The sequence below is a fragment of the Osmerus eperlanus genome, chromosome 3 (genome assembly GCF_963692335.1).
Source record: "Osmerus eperlanus chromosome 3, fOsmEpe2.1, whole genome shotgun sequence".
NCBI classification, from domain to species: Eukaryota; Metazoa; Chordata; class Actinopteri; order Osmeriformes; family Osmeridae; genus Osmerus; species Osmerus eperlanus.
In genome coordinates this window covers 10,705,365-10,729,015 of record NC_085020.1, presented here as the reverse complement: position 1 = coordinate 10,729,015, position 23,651 = coordinate 10,705,365, and the positions used below count along the sequence as shown (strand labels likewise).

General features: G+C 47.0%; 1 protein-coding gene across 3 annotated transcripts; it reads left to right on the top strand.

The window, feature by feature from the left end:
* Nucleotides 1-1,749: 1,749 nt before the first annotated feature.
* bcl9 (BCL9 transcription coactivator) lies at nt 1,750-23,187 on the top strand. Of its 3 annotated transcripts, none has more exons than XM_062457184.1 (11): nt 1,750-1,925; nt 3,715-3,876; nt 9,700-10,151; nt 14,043-14,332; nt 14,553-14,660; nt 15,146-15,332; nt 16,001-16,097; nt 16,197-16,973; nt 18,878-20,285; nt 20,897-21,166; nt 21,299-23,187. In XM_062457184.1, the coding sequence occupies exons 3-11, from the start codon at nt 9,859-9,861 to the stop codon at nt 22,351-22,353; spliced, it is 4,485 nt and encodes a 1,494-aa protein (XP_062313168.1). In that variant the 5' UTR covers nt 1,750-1,925; nt 3,715-3,876; nt 9,700-9,858; the 3' UTR covers nt 22,354-23,187. The 3 variants fall into 3 exon arrangements, with proteins under 3 accessions (XP_062313168.1, XP_062313169.1, XP_062313170.1); XM_062457185.1 differs by lacking the exon at nt 1,750-1,925 and adding an exon at nt 1,958-2,105; XM_062457186.1 differs by lacking the exon at nt 1,750-1,925 and adding an exon at nt 2,125-2,416.
* The last annotated feature ends 464 nt before the right edge of the window (nt 23,188-23,651 follow it).

Here is a 23,651-nt window from a genome sequence, read left to right as displayed (position 1 = left end):
AATGATTCTATTCTATTCTCTACTTTTCAGACGTGTTGATGCATTGGAATGTGGTGTAAATGCTTGGGCAAGAGCATGTCTCCCTGCAAGGAAGCATTTATCAAAGTGTTAAATAATGCAGAAGGTAACATGACAAGAGAGAAGTCAATGCTAGTGTTCTGTAATGACTCACACTAACACACACACGCACTCTCTCCATTTTTCTCTCTTGCTTATTCGCTTTCTCCATGACACACACATACAAATGCAACTCGGATTGGGTGTATCTGAATATACTTCTTCCTCTCAGACACGGTGCAAGATCTGGTCCTTGTTTTACTGTTTCTCTGGCGCTCCCAGTCAGCCTTGCCAAACCAGCACTGGCTGGAGAGTCAGAACGCCAACCTGGAAAGCAATGCTAGTGTTCATGTCAAATGCTTCCTGGTCTGGGAATACTGCCAGCCTACTGTTACTCACAATGAGCTTATCACAAACACACACACTCACATAAACACACACACCAGACATGCACACATCCAGACACTCACACACATCCAGACACTCACACACACACACACACACACACACACACACACAGACATTCACATGTACATACTCTCAGACACACAGATGTTCCACACAGCTTGGTGGTCTGTCCCTGATCTTCACAAGCATGCACCAACATGTCCAGAGTAGCTTTGGCCTGCTTGTCATTAATCACAGGTACGCAAAGATTGTCTCTGTGTGCATCATTGTTGTGTATCTATGTCACTCATCAATGTTTGAATTTTCATCAAACACAAATATAAGGTTTTTAAAGTATATCTAAATGTAATTCATGTTGGAATGCCCAAACCTTTACCAAATCAGAGATCTAATGAATGGTAATGTTGATGCAACAAGCAGTTTTAAGCAGCTAAACATTGATTTGTTGCATTCTCTGATATGCATGATTACTGACTCTAACCCTAACCTGTGTCATACAATGAGACACACATCAACAGCCTGAGCTGTGTGCACACACACATTTAATGGAGTGTTATTCAGTAACATTTCTGGTAAAAGTTGGACTATACCAGCCATGCATGAACACACACATCAATAATCACATTTTGTGGAGTGTTATTATGTAACAATCGCTTCTAGAGGTTGGACTGAACACCCATGCATAAACACACACACATCAACAACTAAATGGTCCAGTCTCTCAGAGGAACAAAGGCATTAAGATAAAGTGATTTTCTAATTTTAATCGACATACACATCTTATCCAAATATGTAATCGTGACAACTGATGATTGACTATGATGATATACTATTATGTGTTTAGTCTTGTGTTGACATTTAGCCTACATGCATGTGTTTGTCTCTCTTTAATTTGAATACCCCTCCCATGATCTCTGTCAATCTCAGACAAAAAGAAGCTAAAAAATGAATTCTACTGCTACACTTTGAGATAGTGTGTGCCTTTGTGTGTATGTGCTTATAAATGATTAGGCTATGTGTGAGAAAAAGTAGTTTAGGCCTGTAGAAAACGTGACAAATGTCCATCTATACATTGACTTGCAATTTATTTTGACTGTTTTTACGTCAAAGTAGTTTCAGATTATCATAATTATGATCATATAAGTCAACTTGGCCGTGTTTACAGTCTTGTAAGGACAGTTGTGTTCTCTCGTCCTCTGTCCGGCAGTAACATTCTCACTGGCACACAGACCTGACCTAGAATTGCTACTTAGAATTCGGACTAAACCAATACGCTGGAACGGGTGGGGGGATGACAGGAAATCTTGACTGGATGAAATGGAGTAGGACCACTGGAAGCTCAGACGAAGGGGGAGACATATTTCTATTTTATAACGTTGTCCGGATAATGTTGGGATTTTATCCCCACACTTATAGAGCTTTGTCTACACAGCGGAACACGTCTTGAGGAAACATTCCAGGTGAGTTTTTGGTGAAAGTGTCGCTGTCGCCGCTCATCTCCTGGCAACGGCACACGCGGGTCCTCCTCCCGGGGATATCTCACTCCGGTATCCGTTCTTCTCCTACCTCTGTCCCTGAAGACTGGCCTCAAACCCATCGTGCCCAGTCTGGCAGGCGGCGAATTCTTTTCTTAAACAATGGTGATTTTTTACACATTTTATCGGTGGATTACTATTCAGAACGTTCTCAGGAGTGCATACTCGGCGCGGAGGAATATTGGTTTTTATCCCTATTATAGCCTACCGAGGACCGCTCGTGCTTCGTGAAAATGAAAATAGCATACGATGTAGCATGAATGCTCCACATTCTAAAAGCATAATCTTGTCTCGGGTAATGTATTGAGGAAAACAAACACATGTAGTATGATTTAAAAAACGTGCTGTGGATTGTATAGGCCTACTGAATTTTGTAGGCAGGCTATCACCTATAGCCAGCCTTCCAAGCGAATTCGGTAATTGCTACATTGTTACAATAGCCAATTCTGAACTTGGAAATGTACAGCGCTGTTCGTGGGAGGGGCTTCATTTTTATTAGACAAAGCCAAAAATGTATCTCATTAATTGTTGTTTGTGTGCTGTGCCGGGGCTAGCGTCGTCGTACCGAATCGCACCCGCCGCTAGTGCCTCCCTCTCGGGGAGGACTTTGTTTGCGCTGACTGGGGCTCCATGAACGCAATTGTGCTGAAGTATTCCCTTCCCCCAGTCCTGGCGAAACAGGAACAACTTCTTTTAGGAAAAAAAGTTCCTGGAGTTTGAAGCGCCATGGAATACTTTGGCCGCCAAGTGTTGTCCAGTGAGGCGCTGAGATTTCAGGGGGCACAATTACGTGGTTGTTAAAAAAAGAGTAGTTTTAGCTGTCCTTTATCTGTATGTTTTTCTTTAGATCTTTTTAATTGTGACAATCTGTTCGCGGAGTGTAGATTTTTTTTGTTATGTGTTGGAACGCAAAAGTATAACCAAGGCCAGATAAAAAGCCCACTGAATTACACTATGTTTGAGAGTCTGAAGAAGTTTTACATGAAATTGGTAGCCTATTAGGCTATAGCCTTAACTTAGATCACACTATAATGGACAAATGTATACTTCGAAATTGCTAAAGGCTTAATAATCTGTCATAAAAGGTATTTTTTTGGTACAAAGAATATTCAAATCACGGATTTGTTGTATTTTTTACAAATACCATCATTTCCCTTCATAAAAATTGTTTAAAAATGGCAAATTAGACTATTTTATCACTACATGGAGGTCATGCTATAGTGAGTGTTATTTACCATAAAGATACTGGTCGCAGAGTTGAAGACAGAAAGAGGCTGTCTATCCAGCCAGGTCTATACATTAGTAAATACATTAGTAAGGAGGCCTTGTTTGACTTCTTTACTTCTTAAAGACAGTCTGTGATATATAAACATTGAATAGATTAGAACATCTTGACACAGCTAGCACCAATCCAGTTAGAATCAGGTAGGTAAGAGAGAGAACTGTAGGGTGAATATGAAGATTACCAGTGGATGAAACAGTACAGACTTCACTGCTGCCAGAGACCAGAGATCTACAGAATACTTGACTCATCTAAGAGCCATCAGGCATAGCATATTTCTCCAACATCTGAGCGCTCTTTTAAAGGCCATTGAAACAGAAATGTGCACATTAGAGAATGAAAACGTATGTCTAACAAACATACCAATGTGTTGTTCTCTACCTTGTTAATCCATCACTGTGTGGTTAAAGTTTCCTTTTTCCTGTGTTCCAGGTGTGTTATTTGTGGCTTAAGGTGTTGTGAGGTGGATTTGGACCAGTGTGCAGCTCTGTATCTGTGCCTGGGAGGAGTTGGAGAGTAGACACCACGGTCCTGGGGACCCAAGGGCCGGTGCTCCATATGAGGCCCTGCTGAGAGGGCAGGGGGCCTTCTGAGGTAACCTGAATTCAACACACACTCTCTGTCTTAAAAGCATTAAAATAATGTATTCTGTGTTTCATCACACCACACATACGGAATATGGTGGTTTCTCCAATGAGCCTACTTGATGATGAGACCACAGCTTCTGCATCTAACTCCTTCTCTTTCTCCGCTAGCTGCCGCCTTCAAAGCTTAGCATTTTAACGTGTTTTCAAATGTTATTCGACCTATTGCAGTGGAGAATGTGTGTTCACTTTTTGTTAATTTGCATTTTGGTCTGCCTGTAGAAGCTATACCTTAGGTCATAACTCGGTCAGGAGACTGGGAAAAATGACATCTGACACCCTGATATGATTTCTTGTTCCCAATTTGATGTCTTGTTTTCAGCATTTTCTCTTGAAGAGATTAAACCTTGAACTTTATTTATTTTAGTAGACTTAGGCTAGGTTTCGAAACTTGGTAAAAATTTGGTAGCCGTAGGTTAGGCCTACAATTTAATTAACTCTGGTATACATAGGTTAAGACGAGAATTATATTTATTTAGTAGACATAGGCTGGGGCCAGACGTATTTAAATGTGCCATGTTTGGGGTTACCCATTCCAGATTGATACAAGGTCTTGTGGGGGAGGCTCTGTTCTGCTATGGCTGCTGGACCCCCCTGTAATTTGAAACCTGTGAATGCCTATTGAACAAGCCACTATAGCAGAGAAGTCTGGTCTGCGCTGCTCTTGCACTGGCTGCACGTCTGCTCCTCTGGTCTCTGTGACTGTGTGTCTGTTTGTGTGTGTGTGTGTGTGTGTGTGTGTGTGCGCAAATGTACGTGTGCATCTGCATGCATGCATGGGTGTGTGTGTGTGTGCGCGCTTGTGTGATTGGGACACTGAGGACAGGGCTTTCTAGCCAAAGCGTACTGCCTGAGAAAGCATTCAGCCTGTTTATTTATCTGTTGTCTAATCCAAAGAGTGTTAACCAGGCAGGAGCAACAGAGAGCGGCAGGAACGGGGGAGATAGATGTGGACATACACATGGAGAGAATATTTATTTTCTTCCTAGTGATTTGGCCTCGCGTCTTTCCTATCCCTTTTCTGCTTAGTGGGTTTTCAGATTTATATCCTGGGCTCACTCTACGGTATAGCAGGAGAGAGAGGGAGAGACAAAGATTGAGAAGCAAACAAAATTGTATTTGCCTCAATTTTAGGATTCTGCACTCATGAAGGGATACAGTAAACAAGCACCACCGTCACACCAGCAGACATGTCAAGGTGCAGACACTCAGTCTGTGTACACAGCTCTTCGTTAAATTCATGTTTAGCCATGCCGTCCAAAATCTGGAACTGGACTACGATGGCGTGAATGAATAAGGTCGTGGATGTATGCCTGTGTAGCCTGCGTGTGACGAGAATGTGTGTGTGGTTGCTCTCCCCTGGGGCATGTGTGGATGGGCAAGGCTGTAGCTGTCACTCATCCTCCACGCCGCTGCATGTGATTGACACATCAGCCCTGGTGGGGGCTGGTCCTCCTGACCCCAGGTGAGCCTTCCTAGCAGACAGGGCCCGCATCCATGTGGAGCCTGGGGCTTTGTCAGCCGTGTGTGCTTGTCTGTGAGCGTGTGTCTGAGTGAAATGTTCAAGTTGCCTGCCTCCCAGCCTCCTCGAGACCCCCCCAGTCTGTGTCCAAGCTCAGAGCCTCAGACCCTACTGCACCCAGCCTGCTATCTGGATGATGAAGAGTAGTGGGTGCATGGCCAGCACTTGGACGGTATTGTGCCTTTTATAGTCTCATCATCTTAATCCTTAAACACCACCGTTGGGCCATCAGATTTCCTTAACTGATCAGTCTTATAATAGCCTGCAAAAATAACAAATTGTTCCTGTTCATATCCAGACCTCGCTTTTGAGTGTGGATATAGGGATTGAAACCGATGTGAGCACAAATGAGCCGGCCACATTTGGCGATTTGGGAGCTTGAGGAAATCGGTTTACTATGAACTACCGTGGAGCATAATTGGAATCTTTTTGGTTCTAAATCAACATGACTTTCACCTTGTGTGACTGTTGGCTGTACTAGTTCTACAGGGTGATCTTGCCTGAAAAGTGATGGTCTGAGGGGTGTGGTACTGAATTGACTGACTGATTGGTTGACTAATTGGCTGGTTGGCTAGTACTGTTTACTCCCCCATGATTGGCTCCAGCAAGTTCATCCAGATTCCTTTGCTGCTATGGATTTAGTAAACGTATGTGGGAGGGATCAGGATATAACATAAGTAGCCTAGTCCACACTAGTAGCCTGTCAGTGTGTAGGCCTGTATTTCTTGCCTAATTGGTCAGGTCCTTTGCCAGAGTGTTTAAACTTCTATGAGAATATGACAACAGACCAATTCCCTCCAGAGTGCTAATGCTGCTCCCAAGAGACAGGGAAATGTGTATGGTAGGTATGTGTGTGCTATCCAAGTGTAATGTCAATGGTCCAGCGGTTTTCAGTTCTGCAGCAGCTTAATCCTGTCTCAGCAAGGCTACTGTGTGCATGGGTGGGAAGGGGGGGGGGTACTTCATGTTATGTTGGAGATGTGTAAACATGTAAACAAGTTGAGGTGAGAAGCATGGGCTGTTGTTCACGCTCCAGTCCTCCGAGGGAAGGATCGAAGGTGGGTTTGGGGGGTGTTCACGATGGCCTGGTGGGCGGTGAGTTGCTGGGGAGCGTGCGCCGCCGTGAACCCCCGAGGGTCAGACCGTTGGGATTTCCCACAATACTTCCAGCCACAGGGAGACGTCCTCCCAGCGTGAGCGAGCGAGGAATGTTGCCGAAGTGTGGGAGCGACCAAAGGGAGGGGGGTTGGGGGGGGGGGAGAGTCACAGACGAGAGCACACTGGAGAGTCTTGGAGGAAGAGAGGGGGAGGGCGTGAATCTGAATCTGTGTTGAAATCTGTGATGTCCAGTTGTAGGAATGGATGTGTTTTCCGATTTTAGACACCTGAGTGTGGGGAAAAACACCAGTTTGGTATACGACTGAAGTATGTCATAGATGTGTGTCTGTCTGAGTACGGGACAGAGAGAGGGAGAGAGAGAGAAGCAGATGATGGGCTAGAAAGGTAGAGTGGTGTGAGGTTTGCGAAACCCATACAGGCGGACAAACGGAGGCATCGAAGGACAGACTCGAGAGACTATAAGATGGGACAGAAAGAGAGGCAGAGGGGTTGAGTGTAGTCTGGAGTGTTGGAAATAGGACAGAGGCAGAAAGGGACAAAGGGAAAGAGTGTGTGGGGCACATAGAGAGAGAGGGGGGGGGGGGAGTGGTCAGGGGATAGACAGAGGGAGAGAGTGTAGTCTGGAGTGTGTGAGACAGAGATGAGAGCCACAGACTGCTGAGTACCAGTCCTCCTGCCAGTGTTGGCCGCCACATATGGCACAGTGCCCGGACTACGCCAGCAGATGAGTCAGCTGTGTGTGTGTGTGTGTGTATGTGTGAGCGAGAGAGAGGGGCAGAGTTGCCCAGTGCTGTGACCACATCTATATGATGACACTGATGGAAGTAGCAAGGGGGCTGTTATCATTACTCGAGTGTCACCATGTCATGGCCTCAGTGAGGTGTGTGTGTGTGTGTGTGTGTGTGGCCTCGGCTCGGACCAAGAAGGGGGGAGAGACAGAAGAAGAGTAGGACACAACAGGAGGAGAAAGTGTAACAGAGAAGAGGGCAAGGCCAGGATGAGTAGAGCTGGGAACAGCTAACTGGTGGGAATGGAGAGCGAGAGTGACGAGAGGAGCGTGTGACTTGGAGGAGCATTGAGTTCTGGAGAATGCGGAACAAAAAGTTCCCGGTAAATATTTGCAGTGGCTTGCATGCAGGAGGAACAAAAGCTCAGTAAGTGTGTGTATGTTTGTGTGTGTACATAGACAAGCTTAGTAGATCTATGTCTGAGCCAGCCCTGATGGCGTCACAGCTTTATCTTTAGAAGCACTCGTGAGTTCTGATCATTCTGGAGATGTTTGAGCACCAGTGGTATCTGCAGGGCATGTAGGTTTCGGGACAAGAGGAATCTGCAGCGTGTGTGTGGCAGCTCTCTTCAGAAAGCAGGAAGGTGTGGTTCCTGACAGTCACCGCTCAGGTAGCAAAGGGAGTCCTGCTGTGTCGGTTCAGCCATCTTGACTGGAGCATTGTGAATGAGTGGGAAGCTGGCAGGCTGTCTCTTCATGCTGCTGACTGTAAGAGTGACTGAACGACTGGCTGGCTCCCTTGTTGGCTAGTGTCTGTGGTGAAAAGTCACCCCGTTTCTGCCTTTTTTTTTATGTGTCTGAAGGACTCTTTGGGATGAATATGTAGTAACAGGCAGGGTTAGTCCCACAGGCATGTTTGCAAGTGTAGGTAGATACCTTTTATAAGAGCGGCAGAGCACACATGGTGTAGGCTCCCCAGAGGAGTGTATGTGTAGTCCCTCAAACTGTATAGACCCACAAGTATTTACAGATCGTGGTCAAGCTACTGCTGTGTGTGTGAGAGAGACACAGACACAAGAAGAAAGGGAGGTGGATAGAGAGACTGCTCTGTTGTGGCAGAGCTGCGAATGGGATTTGCATAAATAAGGCTGAAACATCAGCAGGCTTTTTACAGCCAGCAGGGCTGTATATGTGTGACCTGTGTGTGTGTGTGTGTGTGTGTGTGTGAGTGAGAGCAGTGTGGCTTGAGGGAGAGAGCAAGGATACACTCTAAGCCCTGCCGCTGAACATGTAGTGTCAGGATATGGTTCCTCCCCTACAACGTATGTTTTGCGTGTGTGGTCAGTGTACCAGTGTGTCTGTCCTGTACATAGTACTAGGGGTGTGATATTTAATGAGTGCTTGGTTGCCCTCATTGGTGAACCCCAAATCTGCATTTACACGGCTGACGGTGGTCCTTTTTTTTAGGGCCTTCTCATCAGCTGCGTTTACCTCACTGCTGTGAACTGCAGCTCCTAGCATGCAAATAGGATTTGATGGATTGCTGAGACTTAATAGATGTAGAACCTTTTTGTCATTCGTTTTTGTATGTGCGCGGTGCATGTGTTTGTGTGGGCCATGTCATCAAGCACCCTAATTTGCGTCTCCTCAATGTGTGATCGTGCTCAAGGGTGACTGACCAGTCCTGCTGTAATGTGTGTGTGTGTGAGCGCTTGTGTAACGCTAGACAGCACGTGGTGCTGCTCGGCTAGGCAGAGCCAGGCTAGACCTTGTAATAGTCATGTTGTTTGTTTTTTTACATAAATCAAATTTCAACTTCATTTAAAGCCACTGTTGCAACATCAGACATGTTGTACGCAGGCAAAAGTTAATTTTCCAAACTGATTCAGTTTTGGGTATGTTTAACCCCTCAATCAAGCAAGTGAGGTGACCAATGCCCAAAAAGAATAAAACAAATACAAAGAACAAAGTAACTACTGATGATGATGATCACATAGTGAAATGACCTTCAAAAATGACTTAACACAAATGACAATGGTGAGCTCCTGTTAAATAGTTTCAGAATAATGATTATTGCTTGCTTGCGTTTATTTGTGTGTGTGTGTGTGTAATGCATTAGTGTTTTTCCAGTGAGCTAGGGTCAGAGCTTTCGGCGGGTCAAACTAGAATCATTTGCTGTCCTTCCATCAGCCCAACACAAAGCAGGAAGCAGATTCCCCTAGCCTTCTGATGAACATGTTTGAATACTTCACATTCAGATATCTGGCTGGCTCTCTCTATAGTATGAAGCCCTACAAGTGGCATTGGCTGAAGGGACTGTCAATCACTGTCACTGCACTGTTGCGTGGACGTTCCTCAGTAAGTTTGATGTTTAACTTCAGTTTTTCTCCTTCTCTTCTCTGCAGTGTGCCCGAGGGCTGTGAAAGCCCCTTGGGGAAACTTCCACCGCACGCACAATTTCTCCCGTTTCCTTCTCTCTCACACACACGCGAGTATACACACGTACGTGCACACACATACACACACACACACACCCACACAACGAGCCCCGAGCCAGAGAGAGAATGTTGGAGGTCCAAGAGGAGAGGGCGGCGGCGGCAGGACCAGCGGCGACACATTTCAACAAGAAGGAACGAGGGAAGAAGGAGAGGGAGGAGGCCAAAGACGGACGAGGGAATCTGGGGAATATTGGGAACGCCGTTCCTGGCTCGGGGTCCAGGAACGTGCGAGCCAAAGCTCCGCTCGCGCACACGGGCAGCTCTCACCAGCTCATCACCCCGCCTTGCTCTGTGGTCCTGGGAGCTCCCTCAATGCACGCCAACAGACTGAAGAACTCCCCCTCCGCCAACACACAGAGGTGAGAGAGCGTGTCAAAGTGTGTGTGTGTAGTGTGATGTGCATGTGTTGACGTGATGTATCGCCCTGTCCAGTGAGGTGAAATGCTATATTGAGAGGTAGTGGTTTAGTGGGCATGGATCCATGTCTGTCAACTTCATGTCAGGTTCTGTCAAAGAGATAGATGTGCCTGGGTATAACCTGAACTCTCTGAAGACATGTGTGGTTGTAGAGCCATGTGTGAAGTGTTTTCTATGAAGTTCTGTTCATAGTGGGGGAAGTTGTGTTATAGGCGTGAACCTAAAACACATGGTATATATTTAAATGTATTGTGGTAACGCTAATTATAATTAATATCATAAAAATTGAGTAGCAATAAAACATGCTTCAGAAGAGGTGAAAGGCCCAGGCGTGGTAACTGCTTATTTCCAGAAGTATACTTGATTTCTAGTAGGCTGTACTGTAGTACTCTGTTAAGTTTAGGTCAAGTTTTACAATAAATTGAAATCTGAGCCTAACCCTAAATCTGAGCCTAACCCTAACCCTATGGAGTGAGATAATGGATTATTTCAAATGTTCCAAAAAATATCTGAATAGAAACTAAAAGTAAAAATAAAACTGTGTCCGACATGCAGAATGGAGACCCTCTGTTGTTCCCGATATGGGGGCATCATCTATCTATACTATAATGCAAGGAATGCGTGTGTCTGCAAGTTTTATAATGTTTTTCATGGGATCCGGGCACTGCAAATTAGTAATTATACAGGTGTCCATCTCAGGGCCCAAGGACAAGGTTGACGTTGTTTGGATGAGCTGATTCGGTGTTAATGCACTTGGTAGTTTGTAAGCATGTGAAGGAAAGGGGCCCATTTGGCAACTCAGGAAAAGTTTTTGCATAATGGCCTGCTCAAATGGACACAAATGTTGTTTGTGGATCTTGAGATCAATGGCTTCATCACTTAGTGCAGCTCAGAATGGCGGCGACACGTTTATATGTTGAAATGCCTTATTTACCACCAACAGCTCATCCAAACAACAGCACACACGGCACTGTACGTCCTTGGGTCCTGAGCAAGACACCTGACGACTTGCAACTTCATAAAGTTCCCGGTTCTCTAAATATTCAAGCTACAGACAAACACACAACAATTCATAGATAGATGATAGATGGCAAAACGGTACATGCAGTACCATCTCCTGAGATGTGCTTGTTGACAACACCCATAGGCTAACCCTTACCCTCTGTGACTTCATGAGGAGAACCAGCATCAGTAGTGGTCAGTTATTTTGATGTCAAGTGCTTTTTGTCAAGGATACGTTATTATGTGCGTTTATACATTTCAATTAATGGAATATTACATTACAAAATGACATTGATTGTGAGTGCTTAATCGTACGTGTGGTTCGAAGTTGCAATAGCAGTTCCAGGCGACACAGGTTCCTGCTGAATTACTATTGGCACAGAAATGGTTACATGATCGTATTGAAATTAAGCTGCCAAAATGGAGGGCATGTATTTGCACGTCGTCCACCCCTTCTCCCTCCATTTGCCTCAGCTCCATTGCCAGTCTTGTCGACAGGCTGTGCTGAAACCAGTGCCAGTGACTCGAAAAGATAAGGCTCTGGACCAATGTGGCTAAGGCCATCAATGGAAGGAGAATTGGATGGCGAGGAATCCTCAACATCATTTGACCTTTCAGCCGCAAATGTCACTTGATTTTATAGGCAAAATTATCGCGCTCCCTAGTTTCTACCTTGAACCAGCTAGCTATAATTATTGTGTCAAAGTGTCTCATAGACCATTTCATCGACCTCCAATATGGATACATGCACCTCACCTGAAGAAACATGAGAAAATCCCCCACCCACAGCGTTCAACTAGAAAGCCTTTTTTTGAATGCTTAAGAGTTGCATTACTCTTTAAGGTAGAGCTCTGCTCTTGTTAAAAATACAAACAGGAATACAGGGTGGGCTGGTAGTTTGCTAATTGGGGTTCCATTGTGCAATAAATCAAGCAATTTGAATAAGATGACAATTGCTGTGATTTTTCCATATTATAAATGCTGAAGAGAAAGTGAAACAATTCTTTTTTTAAGATTATAATTCTAATCCATATAATTAGAGGTTAAAACATGACAGAATTTGTTTGTCCCTCAACAACAGCAATGCATTTCTCATGCGTCTCCCACATGGTGCTGTGGACTGGAGGGACTCGGAAAGAACTTAGTGTGTGTGCGCAATCACGCTCTGGTAGCTGGTGTGTATGTTTCAGAGCCTGCCTGGGGTTAGGGAGTACACAATGTTTGGATGTTCTCTCCGCTGACTCATGTTTCTGGAGCCTCTGGAAACGAGTGTCTGGACCGCCAAGCCCCTGCCAGGGCCAGCCTAGGCTCCCTGCCTCACAGAAAGTGTGCGTGCACCTGTTTTTGTGCTTTTGTATGTGTAGGGATTTTGAAAGCCTATGCTGGAATATGTCTTCGGCTACATATGTGTCTGAGAACTGTGTACAGGTTTGACCAGGGGCGTGCGGTATGCTAGTGGTATAATTGTGTAAATAATGGCCTGCATATTTGTTTGTAGGCTGTGAATGTGATTTTGAGTATGTTCATTATTTGTGTGTAGGGAGTGGTAGGCTATTTTGATTTCTCTGCTGGTTTGAAGCGTCCTGTTATTCTAAGCACTCGTTCTCATTGGCATCCAACGTCTCCCCTCCCCTCTGTTCTCACTAGGGGGTGGGGGGGGGGAAATCGATTCACATTCGAATTGCGATTTAGTCTTCTAGCAATTTTGTTGTTGTTGTAATGTTATTATTATTTTGTATCCCAAAAACATTTTTGGCTAAAAAATCGTGAATCGCTTTTTAATCGATTCGTGACCCCAAGAATCTATTCGAATCGTGAGGTACCAAAAGATTCCATCCCCTATTTCTCACCCAATCCATTTTGATAATGTGTTCTCTAGTTCTCCACTATTATTCATTCTGGCTCTCTGGAGATGGGGGAATTCCCACAGCAGTGGTGTCTGATATAGTAGGCCCATTCACTTAAAAAGTGTCTGATGTGCGTGCCTATGATGATAGCATGTGTCTGTGTGTGAAAGAGGAAGTAGAGTTAGGAAAGGAGGGTTATGGTCCATGCATAGCCAGCCATCTGACTTGAGTTTCATCGTATGGAGCCTTTTTTGACACGTTACTTCCTCGTCCCAGGCTTCGGCCTGATCTGTACCTGTTGACATTAGGGAAGCGTTATCCCTGTGAGCAAATAGTGAATTAGCTGCCAAATACCGTATTTCTTCGAATAGACGCGGCACTGTTTATTAAATAACGTACATTTTTGGTGCGGCGTTTATTCGAGGGCGGCGTTTATTCGAGGGCGCCGTTTAATTAGTAAGAGAGATTTCTTGAATTGTAGCTGCAGTGCGGCCATAGACAACTTCGTTGCTGAAATTGTGACAAATGAATCATGTAGCTAAAAATGCAGGTTTAATTTACTACTGCTGACCTCTGTCAATTCTTTGTTTGTCTGAGTGTGGCAATTCCCTTTCTCATTGGCTATCAATTAGGTGTACGTTGGTAGTACAACTGTCTCAAATACAAGTGTTCTACATTGTGTAGAAATCTGAAGCAGCATGCCTAAACGCTCATACACGTTAGCTTTCAAACAGAAAGATGTGCAGAAAGTTATGTACATGTGTAATAAATACTGGGGTTGAATTTAACCAATTAAATAACCGTTTTCAGATCATTTTTGGTGCGGCGTTTATTCGAGGGCGGCGTTTATTACACAACTTTAATTTTTGGTGCAGCGTTTATTCGAGGGCGGCGTTTATTCGAAGAAATGCGGTATTAAGAACTATTCAGCTTGGATGAATGAGGTCAAACCTGTATGCAATTTTTGTTTTTTTCCTACTGCAGTCCTAAGCCCAAGACGGACGTCATGGTACGCTCGCCACCCGTCATGTCTCCCTCCCAACTGGACTCCAAACTGCCCAATCAGGGAAAGCCGGGGAGCACCGGCAGCCAATCCCAGGCCTCTCCCTGTGACTCCAAAACTCTTGTCAACAAGGGGGGCAACCTGGCCTTGAAGAATGGCCAGGGTCTGGCCTCCGGCCAGGGGTTGAAGGTCAAGGTGAAGAGAGAAAGGAGCACGTCGGTGGAGTCCTACGAGCAGCCTGAGACTGGTGCCCCGACTGCAGACGACAAAGGTGAGACAGCTGCTCCGTCCCGTCCAATCAGACGGGACAGAGTCAGATCCTACACCGTACCCCCTTACAGACACCCAGGTGAAACGGCAGAATGGAAGTGCTAGTTTTGGGAGTGGGAGTGAGGCACTCACTAATATATCAGTGGACGTGTAGATGAGTCATTAGAAATGAGAGGATGCATCACACTGACTTCTCTCGCGTGTGTGTGTTTGTGTTCCAGACAGCAGCAGGGTGAAGAGGATGTGTGTGGCTGAGAGGAGGCAGCCCTACAGCGGTGCAGACTGGTGCTCCGGTGGAGAGAGTGATGAGGATGACAAAGGATTCTTCAGTAAGTCTTCTGGCATGAGTTGTGGAATCAGAAGTATTAGTGATGGCAGTATTGGTAGCAGTAGTCGAAATATAGTTGGAAGTGTATGTTAGATGCATTCTTCTACCTTATCAGTGATTCATACAACCCGGGATGTAGCATGACATACACTACATAACCCTGTCCTGTTCAGCCTGTTGTGGCCTCATCTTTTTGAGGATCAGTTTCAACCATCTTCCATTTCTTTCTTTCACATGGTCAGATAGGTTAGTCACATAATAACTAATAGTGTAGAGTAAATATAAAACATAACATTATAATGGAAACAATGTACATTGTTTGTACCAAGTTTTATTATTATTTTTCCACAGTTGGTCTCACCAATGGAGACCTAGATTTGTTCTCATTTCTAAAGATCACTTTTTAAGTTCTGTCGTAATTTAAAGAAAAATCAGCTGACTAGATATGAATAACTGACATGTCATGTCACCTCTTCCCACATCCAGACTGTAACTCCAGTGATGTGAAGCCCCAGGACTCCATGTCCCACAATACCTCCAACGCCGGGCTGAGCCGTTCTTCTACACCTTCCCACAATGCACTGGGAGGTGTGGGCCCCACCTCAGACCCAGTCGGCGGACCGAAGGGCGGGTCTAAAGTTGTCTACGTTTTTACCACAGAGATGGCAAACAAGTAAGTAGTGTGCGCGTGTCTGATCAATACTGCTTTTGTTATACTAGTCTGACCTTTAATATAGACGGACACAAACCAGTATTTCAGTCATGCACTCTGTCAATCTGAGATAAAACCATTAGAAACACATATACAAACACATACACACTTTGTATCTAAAGCTAATAGTTTGAAATGAAATCACTGACACTGATGTCAAAAGCTGGAATTGTTTTCTTTTGCATGTAGCTGTGTCTTTGATCTTTTGTTTTTTGTTTGTCGTCGATGTTTATGTTTATCTGCTGGATCTTGACCCTCTTTCTACCTTCTGGTTCTGTTCCCAGCTATGCATGCGGTCTGTGCAGAATGTATACAAGTGACAGTGCAGTGGGAAAGTGTGTGTCAGTGTGTAGCCTGCAGTTGGCTCAGATTAGCTCTGTTGGGAATTAGAGATCAAAGCTCTGGATGTTTAGTGGGAGGTGTGTGGGTGAAAAAGTTGTTTGTGTGTCAAATTGTTTGTTTAGTCTGTTGACCTTGGCATTTCCTTCATGCCTTTAGTCTAATACGCGTTCTACTTGCTCACACAAACAAACGCACACGGTACGACCCAAGCTGTCCGATGACTGATGTGAGACTGTCGCTCTGGATAAGAGCGTCTGCTAAATTACTAAATGCTCTGTGGTCCTCAGGGCAGCTGATGCAGTTCTTACTGGCCACACAGAAAATATCATCACCTTCCACATGAAGAACATCTCCAACAGCAAAGACAAGGCACACCTCCTCCTGGTAACCACACACACATTCACAATGATAGAAATTATATTAATATTATAAGACATCCTTCCCATTTGCCTTCCATTACTCATATCTCACTGGTTGTTTCAGAACAACCAGCCAGGAGGACCCTTGCGTAACGACTCTAAGCCCCCACAGCAGCCCTCATCTCACCCCCAGGACCAGAACCACCAATCTGGGTCCAAACCATCTTTACCTGGCCTGTCTGAGCCACCTCCATCCCAGCCTTCCACCCAGGGGGGCACATCCGGTGGCCTTGCCCAGGATGGGGCCTCCTCAGCGGGCTTGGACCCCAAGAGCCTTCCTGGCAGCAGCCCCAGCAACCATTCAGCTCCAAATGAGCAACCTCCAGTCAACCAGTCTGAGCCAGGCCACAACCAGCCCCAGGGAGGAGAGGTAGGCCAGATGGGGGGGCCTGGTGTGGCAGGTCTGACCCCCCAGCAGCAGCAGCAGCAGCAGCTGGCTCAAGAGCTTCTCAACATGGAGGCCAACACGGAGGGCCTGTCCCAGGAGCAGCTGGAGCACCGCCAGCGCTCCCTCCAGACCCTAAGAGACATCCAGCGTATGCTCTTCCCTGATGACAGAGATGCCCCTCCACCCGGGCCCCCACAGCCCCATGGTGGACCCCACGAGGGCATGTCTGAGGGTGGGCAGCGCAGGCCGGAGCAGGGCCCTCTCCAGGCCATGATGGCACAGTCCCAGAGCCTGGGACCGCCAAGTGGGGGTGGGGGGCCTCGATCCCAAGGACCACCCTTTGGGCCCCCACACGGGCCAAGAGACATGCCCCCCTTCCCCCAGGATGAAATGGGCCCCCACATGGGCGGTCCAGGGGGATGCGTGGATGGTGACCAGATGACCCCAGAGCAGGTGACTTAATGCACTCAATTAAGTTTAGCATTTTGTTTTCTGTACAACATGACACATCATTTGTTATTAGAGTTCCTCCGTTCAGAGGAAACCTATTGTTATTGCTAGTATTCTTCTTATTATTATTATTATTCTCCTTTAAACTGGTCAACTAGCACTGCACAATTCTGGATAAAATGAGAATCACAATACAGATTACCCTGCTATAGAAGGAAACGCAACACAAAATATGATTGTGCCTGACTGGCAAATCAACTTTGGACAGCTGAAAGGGAACATTCCGGTTGTCAGCTTCAACTAGTGCAGTGCCCGTTGGCGGCGCATGCTAGTGCAGTACCCGTTGGCAGTCGCAAGGTCCATGGCTCCTACGCTTGGTGCAGCTCAACATGTTAGTTGGTGGCTTGTGAGATTCATGGCTCCATCGCTTAGTTGCAGATCCAAGCAGTTATATTTATTTTATCGCATATTGCAGTTTCTGGAGTTTCTGTGTGGCGTTACCCTGCGGTGCTGCCACTACAGCAAAACACTGCTTTCAATGTGCATGATTTTGACTTTCATTGTCTTGTCTGAATCCAAAAAATATCTACATCACAAGATGTGAACCTTTTTGTATGGGCACAGCGTGGTTGGTGAGAATCCTAATTTCGTTCTCAACACCATCAGCGGGGTGGGGGGGTTCTTCTGGATTCATTTTGTCGTTTTAATTTGTCCTTACACAACTCTCTCATCAACTAATCTCTCACTTTATTCGTTGGTGTCTCTCACTCGTTCTGTGGTTTATTTTCTTTCCTGTTCTGCATTCATGTTCTGCATCATGCGGTGAAATGCCGCATTGTCATTGGTTGAAGATTCTCCTATAGGTGGCGCTACAGGCCACTCCCCAATTCAAAGTGAAGGCATTTCCATTACATTTGTCAGAAACTTGGTACATGCCTCATTTCTCCTGAGGAACAAAAAGCCTCAAGAAGCCATAATGTCCGCCATCTTGGATTTTTCTAGAGAGCAAAATGTGGGCACTGAAACTATCTTAATCTTTTAGGTGTCCCATTGGTTTGAAAGTTGGTACACGTGTGTCACTAGAGTTGGCAAAAAGCTGAGAGATATGTCCTAAAATGGTGGATATAGTTGCTTATTGGTAAATTGAAAACCATGGCACATATTTTATGTGTCCATATATAAATGCCACATTGACCTATGGACTTATCTGCAAGTAGTGCCAATTTGCTAATCCAACTCTCAGTTGCTCCATTGTGATGCGCACTTGGCCCTTGACACACGACAGCTTGAAGCCCACACACACATTCAAATCTTTCCAGTGGCTGGTGGACTCACTGTCTGTTCTGTGGCTAAACTGGCCAAAGCTAATGCTAATAGAGTGCAAATGCTAATAAAGCTAAGTCTTCTTCTCCTTAACCATGAAGCTCGATCAATAAAACAGTTTGGTACATTCGTATCTACTTTGGCTCACTGAAACTAGAGACCCACAGGTGGTGTTACTGGCTACTCCCCAATTCATGCCAAAGTGATGACATTTCCACCCCATGTGTCCAAAACTTCTGGACACACTTACACACTTATTGCTCTTGGAACATTTTTTAAAGATCCCAAAATGTCTGCATGACGTATTTTTCCTTTATCCATTTGTGGAAAAATAACAAAGATGTACATAAAATCACCTATTGATCCAATTGCCTTGAAATGTTGTAAATATATGAGATACGTGTCTCTCTCTCCCATGTCAACTATCAAATTGTCCACAACGTAGTGGAATATAGCTTGCAGCTATAGTGCATATTTTATTTAAATGTGAATATTGTATTATTGTGATCTGACCCTACCTGCACATGTTTGTATTCTTGTGTATTTATTAGTATTTTCTTTATGATTTTCCTTTTCTGGCCCAGGTGGCGTGGCTGAAGCTGCAACAGGAATTCTACGAGGAGAAGAAGAGAAAACAGGAAATGCAGCACCGGCCACTTCCTCCAGACATGATGATGCACCCCCATGGGCCACGCGGCATGATGCGTGGGCCACCACCACCCTACCAGATGGGCCCTGGGGAGATGTGGGGGGGTCCTGGGGGCGGGCCCCCAGAGCATTACCAGGAGCGTATGGGGATGGGCCCCGGTCCTAGGGGCATGCCCTCCCACATGCAGAGAATGCCAGGCTTTCCTCAGGGTATGATGAACCCAGAGATGGAGGGTCCCCCCAGGCCAGGCATGGGCTGGCCGGATGATATGCCCCCTAGGATGGGTGATGGCAGGGGCTTCCCTGGAGGGCCAGGAGGGATGTTCGGTGGCCCTGGGGGGCGAGGGGAGCGCTTCCCCAACCCCCAGTCCGTCCAGGAAGCGATGTTCCATCAGGGCATGGCTGCAGAGAAGGGACTACCTCCCGGAATGATGATGGACATGCAAAGAATGATGGGGCACCAAAGAGGTAGCATGGAGCCTGGCAACGGGATGGGTATGTTTCCTAGAATGCCTGGCGATGGTCCTATGAGCCCTTCCTCCCGCCTAGGGCCCATGGGTGGCAGAGACATGGGGCCTGAGTTTGGCATGGGCCCTGGACCTGGACCCCACATGCACCCCTCTAAGCTCCGCGAGTCAGCCATGAACATGAGCCCAGAGGAGATCATGAGGATGAGAGCAGGTGGAGGGCCTCCCATGGAGAACATGGGGCCCCAGGGCCGGCCCATGCAGGGACCCCACTTCTCCGAGCAGGCCCAGCCAGGTGACTTCCCTCTGGGGCCTGGTCGGCCCTTTCCCGGAGGTCCTGTTGGAGGTATGAGAGGCATGCATGGAGAGCAGGCCTTTGGTCTCGAGCACCGCTCCACCCCAACCGGGGGTAACGGCCGCCACAACCACTTGCCCCCTGCCTCTGGGCCTCCACAGGGCCAGAGAGGCCGCAAACCTGCCGACCTCAATGTCCAGGCAGGGGGAGGCAATTCCCCCAGTGTCAACCCCCTCAAGTCTCCACCTCTGAGGCAGGTCCAGTCTCCCATGATGGGTTCCCCCTCTGGGAACCTCAAGTCCCCCCAGACCCCCTCCCAGCTGGCTGGCATGCTCTCCGGCCCCCCAGGCCCTAATGCCCCTCCTGCTCCGGCCAACTCCGCTCCCATGAAGTCCCCTCACTCTATGATGGGGTCTGCAGGGGCCTCCCCAGTCCACATGAGGTCTCCCTCTCTTCCCAACCCCTCCCCAGGGTGGGCCTCCTCCCCTAAACCCCCCATGCAAAGTCCAGGAGTGCCCCCACAGCCTGGGAAACCCCCCCTCAGCATGACCTCCCCCAACATGATGGGCAACATGGACCAAGGTACATTAACACTCTTTCTCTTATTACTCTCTTATTACTTCTATTCTCCCTATCGTTTTTCCTTATTCAATCGTGATTCTTTGATTAAACCTTTTAATGTTTTTATTTTTTCAATCTAATGTTTTTTCATGGTTCATATTGTCATAGAAAAAAGGGCAACATTTGAAACCATAGCTATTCGAGTTTCCTACTACATGACGGGTAGAAAATTACCTAACTGCTTATATGTCTGTGTAAATTACTGGTATAATCAATGGTATACCATCTGTAGCTGGGGCAGGATTAGATTTTATGAATAAGACAATGCATCAAGTCAGAGCACCATTCATGCCTACGAACACTCATCTTCACTTCAAAAATTAAAATCATTGGATTATAGCTCATTGGCATCTCCTTGTGGTAGTACACTGGAACTGCTCAGGGTTGCACTTACATGAACCTCCTTATTGACCTGATGGGTGTTTGTAGGATGCTTGAGTATGCTTGTGTATAAAGACATCATAAAGTTTCTCTTACATTTTAAATCAATATAAAAATCACATATTTGCTTAAGCATATTTAAGTGTTGCTCTCAACCCCCCCCCCACTCAATTTTCTCTTTCTCCTCCTAGGGGGAAATGGCCCCCCGGCCCCACCCTCGTCAGGGGCCCCCTCTGGCCCCATGTCCCTTCCCGGCAGCGTCCCGTCCGGCAGTCCGTACACCATCCCCCCCGAGCCCACGCTTTCTCAGAACCCGCTCTCTATCATGATGTCACGCATGTCCAAGTTTGCCATGCCAAGCTCCACCCCGTTGTACCACGATGCCATCAAGACGGTGGCCAGCTCCGATGACGACTCACCTCCCGCTCGCTCTCCTAACCTCCCCTCCATGAACAACAACGGTAGGAGGTTTACACATGCGTCACATCACACACAACCACACTGGTGACGCCATTCCTGTAATGAAACCTTTTGAGGGATGTATATATGATTGCTGTCTAAGACTCCTCCGCCTCTCTTGTCCTCCCCTGTAGGTATGGTAATGAACCATCACCAAGGTGGCCCTCGCATGATGGTCCCCGGTTCTTCTGGACCCATGCCGGCCCTCAGCCCACTGGGAATGACCCCCATGGGCTCCCAGCCCCTCTCCCATGGCATGCCCCCCCAGATGCCCTCCCCAAATGCCCCCAACATGGGCCCTGGCATGATGCCCCATGGCATGATGATGCCTCCCAACCCCCAGGACCCGGGCATGAACAACCCCCAGATGATGTCCCAGGGAAGAATGGGCTACCCCCCTCACCGAGGGCAGGGCTACCCCCTTACCCAGTCCCCTTCCCAGCAAGGCCCATTCTCACCCCACAATGGCCCTGGACCACAGGGCTTTCCTGGTCACCCCATGGGCTTTCAGGGGGAGGGCGGCCCTATGGGGGGCCGAATGGGGAACATGCCTCATGGCGGGGGGGTAGATGGGGGAATGTGCAAGCCCAACACCCCTGGTGGGCCAGAGTTCAACAGCATGCAGGGAGGATTCAGCGATGCGGATCTCCATGAAGTGATGCGCCCCGGGGCGTCGGGCATCCCTGAGTTCGATCTGTCCAGGATCATCCCGTCTGAGAAGCCCAGTCAGACACTCTCCTACTTCCCCCGTGGGGGGGGGGGAGACAACCCAGGTGGCAAGCCCCCACATCCCTCTGGCTTCCCCATGCAAGGAATGATGGGTGATGGCCCCCCTAGGATGGGTATACCCATGCAGGGGATGGGGAGCATGCAAGGGGGGCCAGGTGGGGGCATGGGCCCCCAAGACATGCCCATGGGTAACCCTGGCCACAACAACATGAGGCCCCCAGGATTCATGGGCCAGGGCATGATGGGCCCCCAGCACCGGATGATGTCCCCTGGGGGGCCTGGGGGTATGATGCAGGGCAGACAGATGCCCCACCCCGGCCCGGGGGGGTCCCCTAACATGATGATGTCACTGCAAGGCATGGGTGGCCCCCCCCAGCAGACAATGATGATGGGGGGCCAGATGAGGCCGCGAGGAATGGACATGGACATGGGCTTCAGTCCCGGGCCTGGAATGTTCTAACCCTGCCTCTACCTTGTATCTAGAATGTTCCACCACCGGTACACGTGATAAGAGAAGTTTTGTTGATATCGAAGTGGTGGTAGGTAAATGGACTCAAAATACAGGAAGTACAAATGTCCAGATGTTTATCTTTATGTGCGAGTAGAGGAGAGCTGTGTGGTGGAACCTGTCCTATTGGAGACCAGGACTGACCCTGAGTGGAGGACGCTCGCTCGAAAGAACATTTCACTTTGACTTCATGAACAGAATGTATGGGATTGTTGTTCATCAATTTCGCAAAAAGAAAAACTGTTCTTATTTTTTTTGATTATCTGACGAGGATAGAGGAGGACTCAAAGAATCAAAGAGGAACACGTGTTGTTTGCGGAAGAGATGCAAACGGTAGACGTTGACTTTTTTCCAAATCATAAAAAAAAATCTTCCGATTTGTCCTCAAAATGGAACACCAGTATGGAATAAAAAAGACAAAAAAATGTGCTTTGTGAAGACTTCAGTGGAACTCCATCTTGTCTTTTGGCTCCATCGTTTTTGACTGTTTCTGTACAGTACATACCTGTGTGTGCGTGTGGGTGGGTGTGTGTGTGAGAGTAAGAGACAGTGTGGGTGTGTGTTTGGTATGTACGTCTGTATGTATAGGCATTCTATCAGTGACCTCTTAGCTCCTCTCTTACCCACCTTTCATTGGCGGGGGCGCCCCCTAAAATACTGTACTGTTTACTGTTGGTGGGCTACTCAAATTTTAGTCTATTTTAATTTCCTTTGTAACTCCAGTGTATAACAAACCAAACTATGACCTCATAAAGATGATAGTATTATTAAAAAAGCACAAACATGGATCATCTGCAGAAAGTGTCTTCTTTCTCCATTTTAAACATTAGAGAACATCTCTGGCGTGAGTCTCCCCAGAGTCTCTCAGCGCCATGGTGGTAAAAGGAGAAGGGCAGCATGTAATGTGTTGCAACGTTCTTGGTAACCTGCCCCATGACGATGTTGTTACTGCTGTTCTACTCAGATATGTGCTATCTCTGTGTGTTCTGCTTCCTTTTTTTTTTTGTTCCCTCCCTCTCTCCACTTGTTGACTCTGGTAATGACCATTCCCATAGCAATAATGCCCAAACAAACAGGTGGACAGACAGACTGGGTGTGCTGGCTGGGTGCTGTGGTGAAGTGTACCTGCCAGGTGTCAGAGGTGTGCTAGTCTGGCTTGGTGTAACCATGGTAACAAGGCAGGTGTCCATGATGAGGACCTTCTTTTGAAATGTGAACACTTACTTCCTGCTTACCATCCGGACAACTTC

What these genes read in the sequence shown, in the direction of transcription:
- bcl9 (XM_062457184.1), top strand. Translation starts at nt 9,859, where the DNA reads ATGTTGGAGGTCCAAGAGGAGAGGGCGGCGGCGGCAGGACCAGCGGCG. An exon ending in ACCAGATGACCCCAGAGCAG is followed by an intron (nt 16,974 to 18,877) that starts GTGACTTAATGC and finishes TTTCTGGCCCAG; the next exon opens with GTGGCGTGGCTGAAGCTGCA. An exon ending in GATGGGCAACATGGACCAAG is followed by an intron (nt 20,286 to 20,896) that starts GTACATTAACAC and finishes TTCTCCTCCTAG; the next exon opens with GGGGAAATGGCCCCCCGGCC.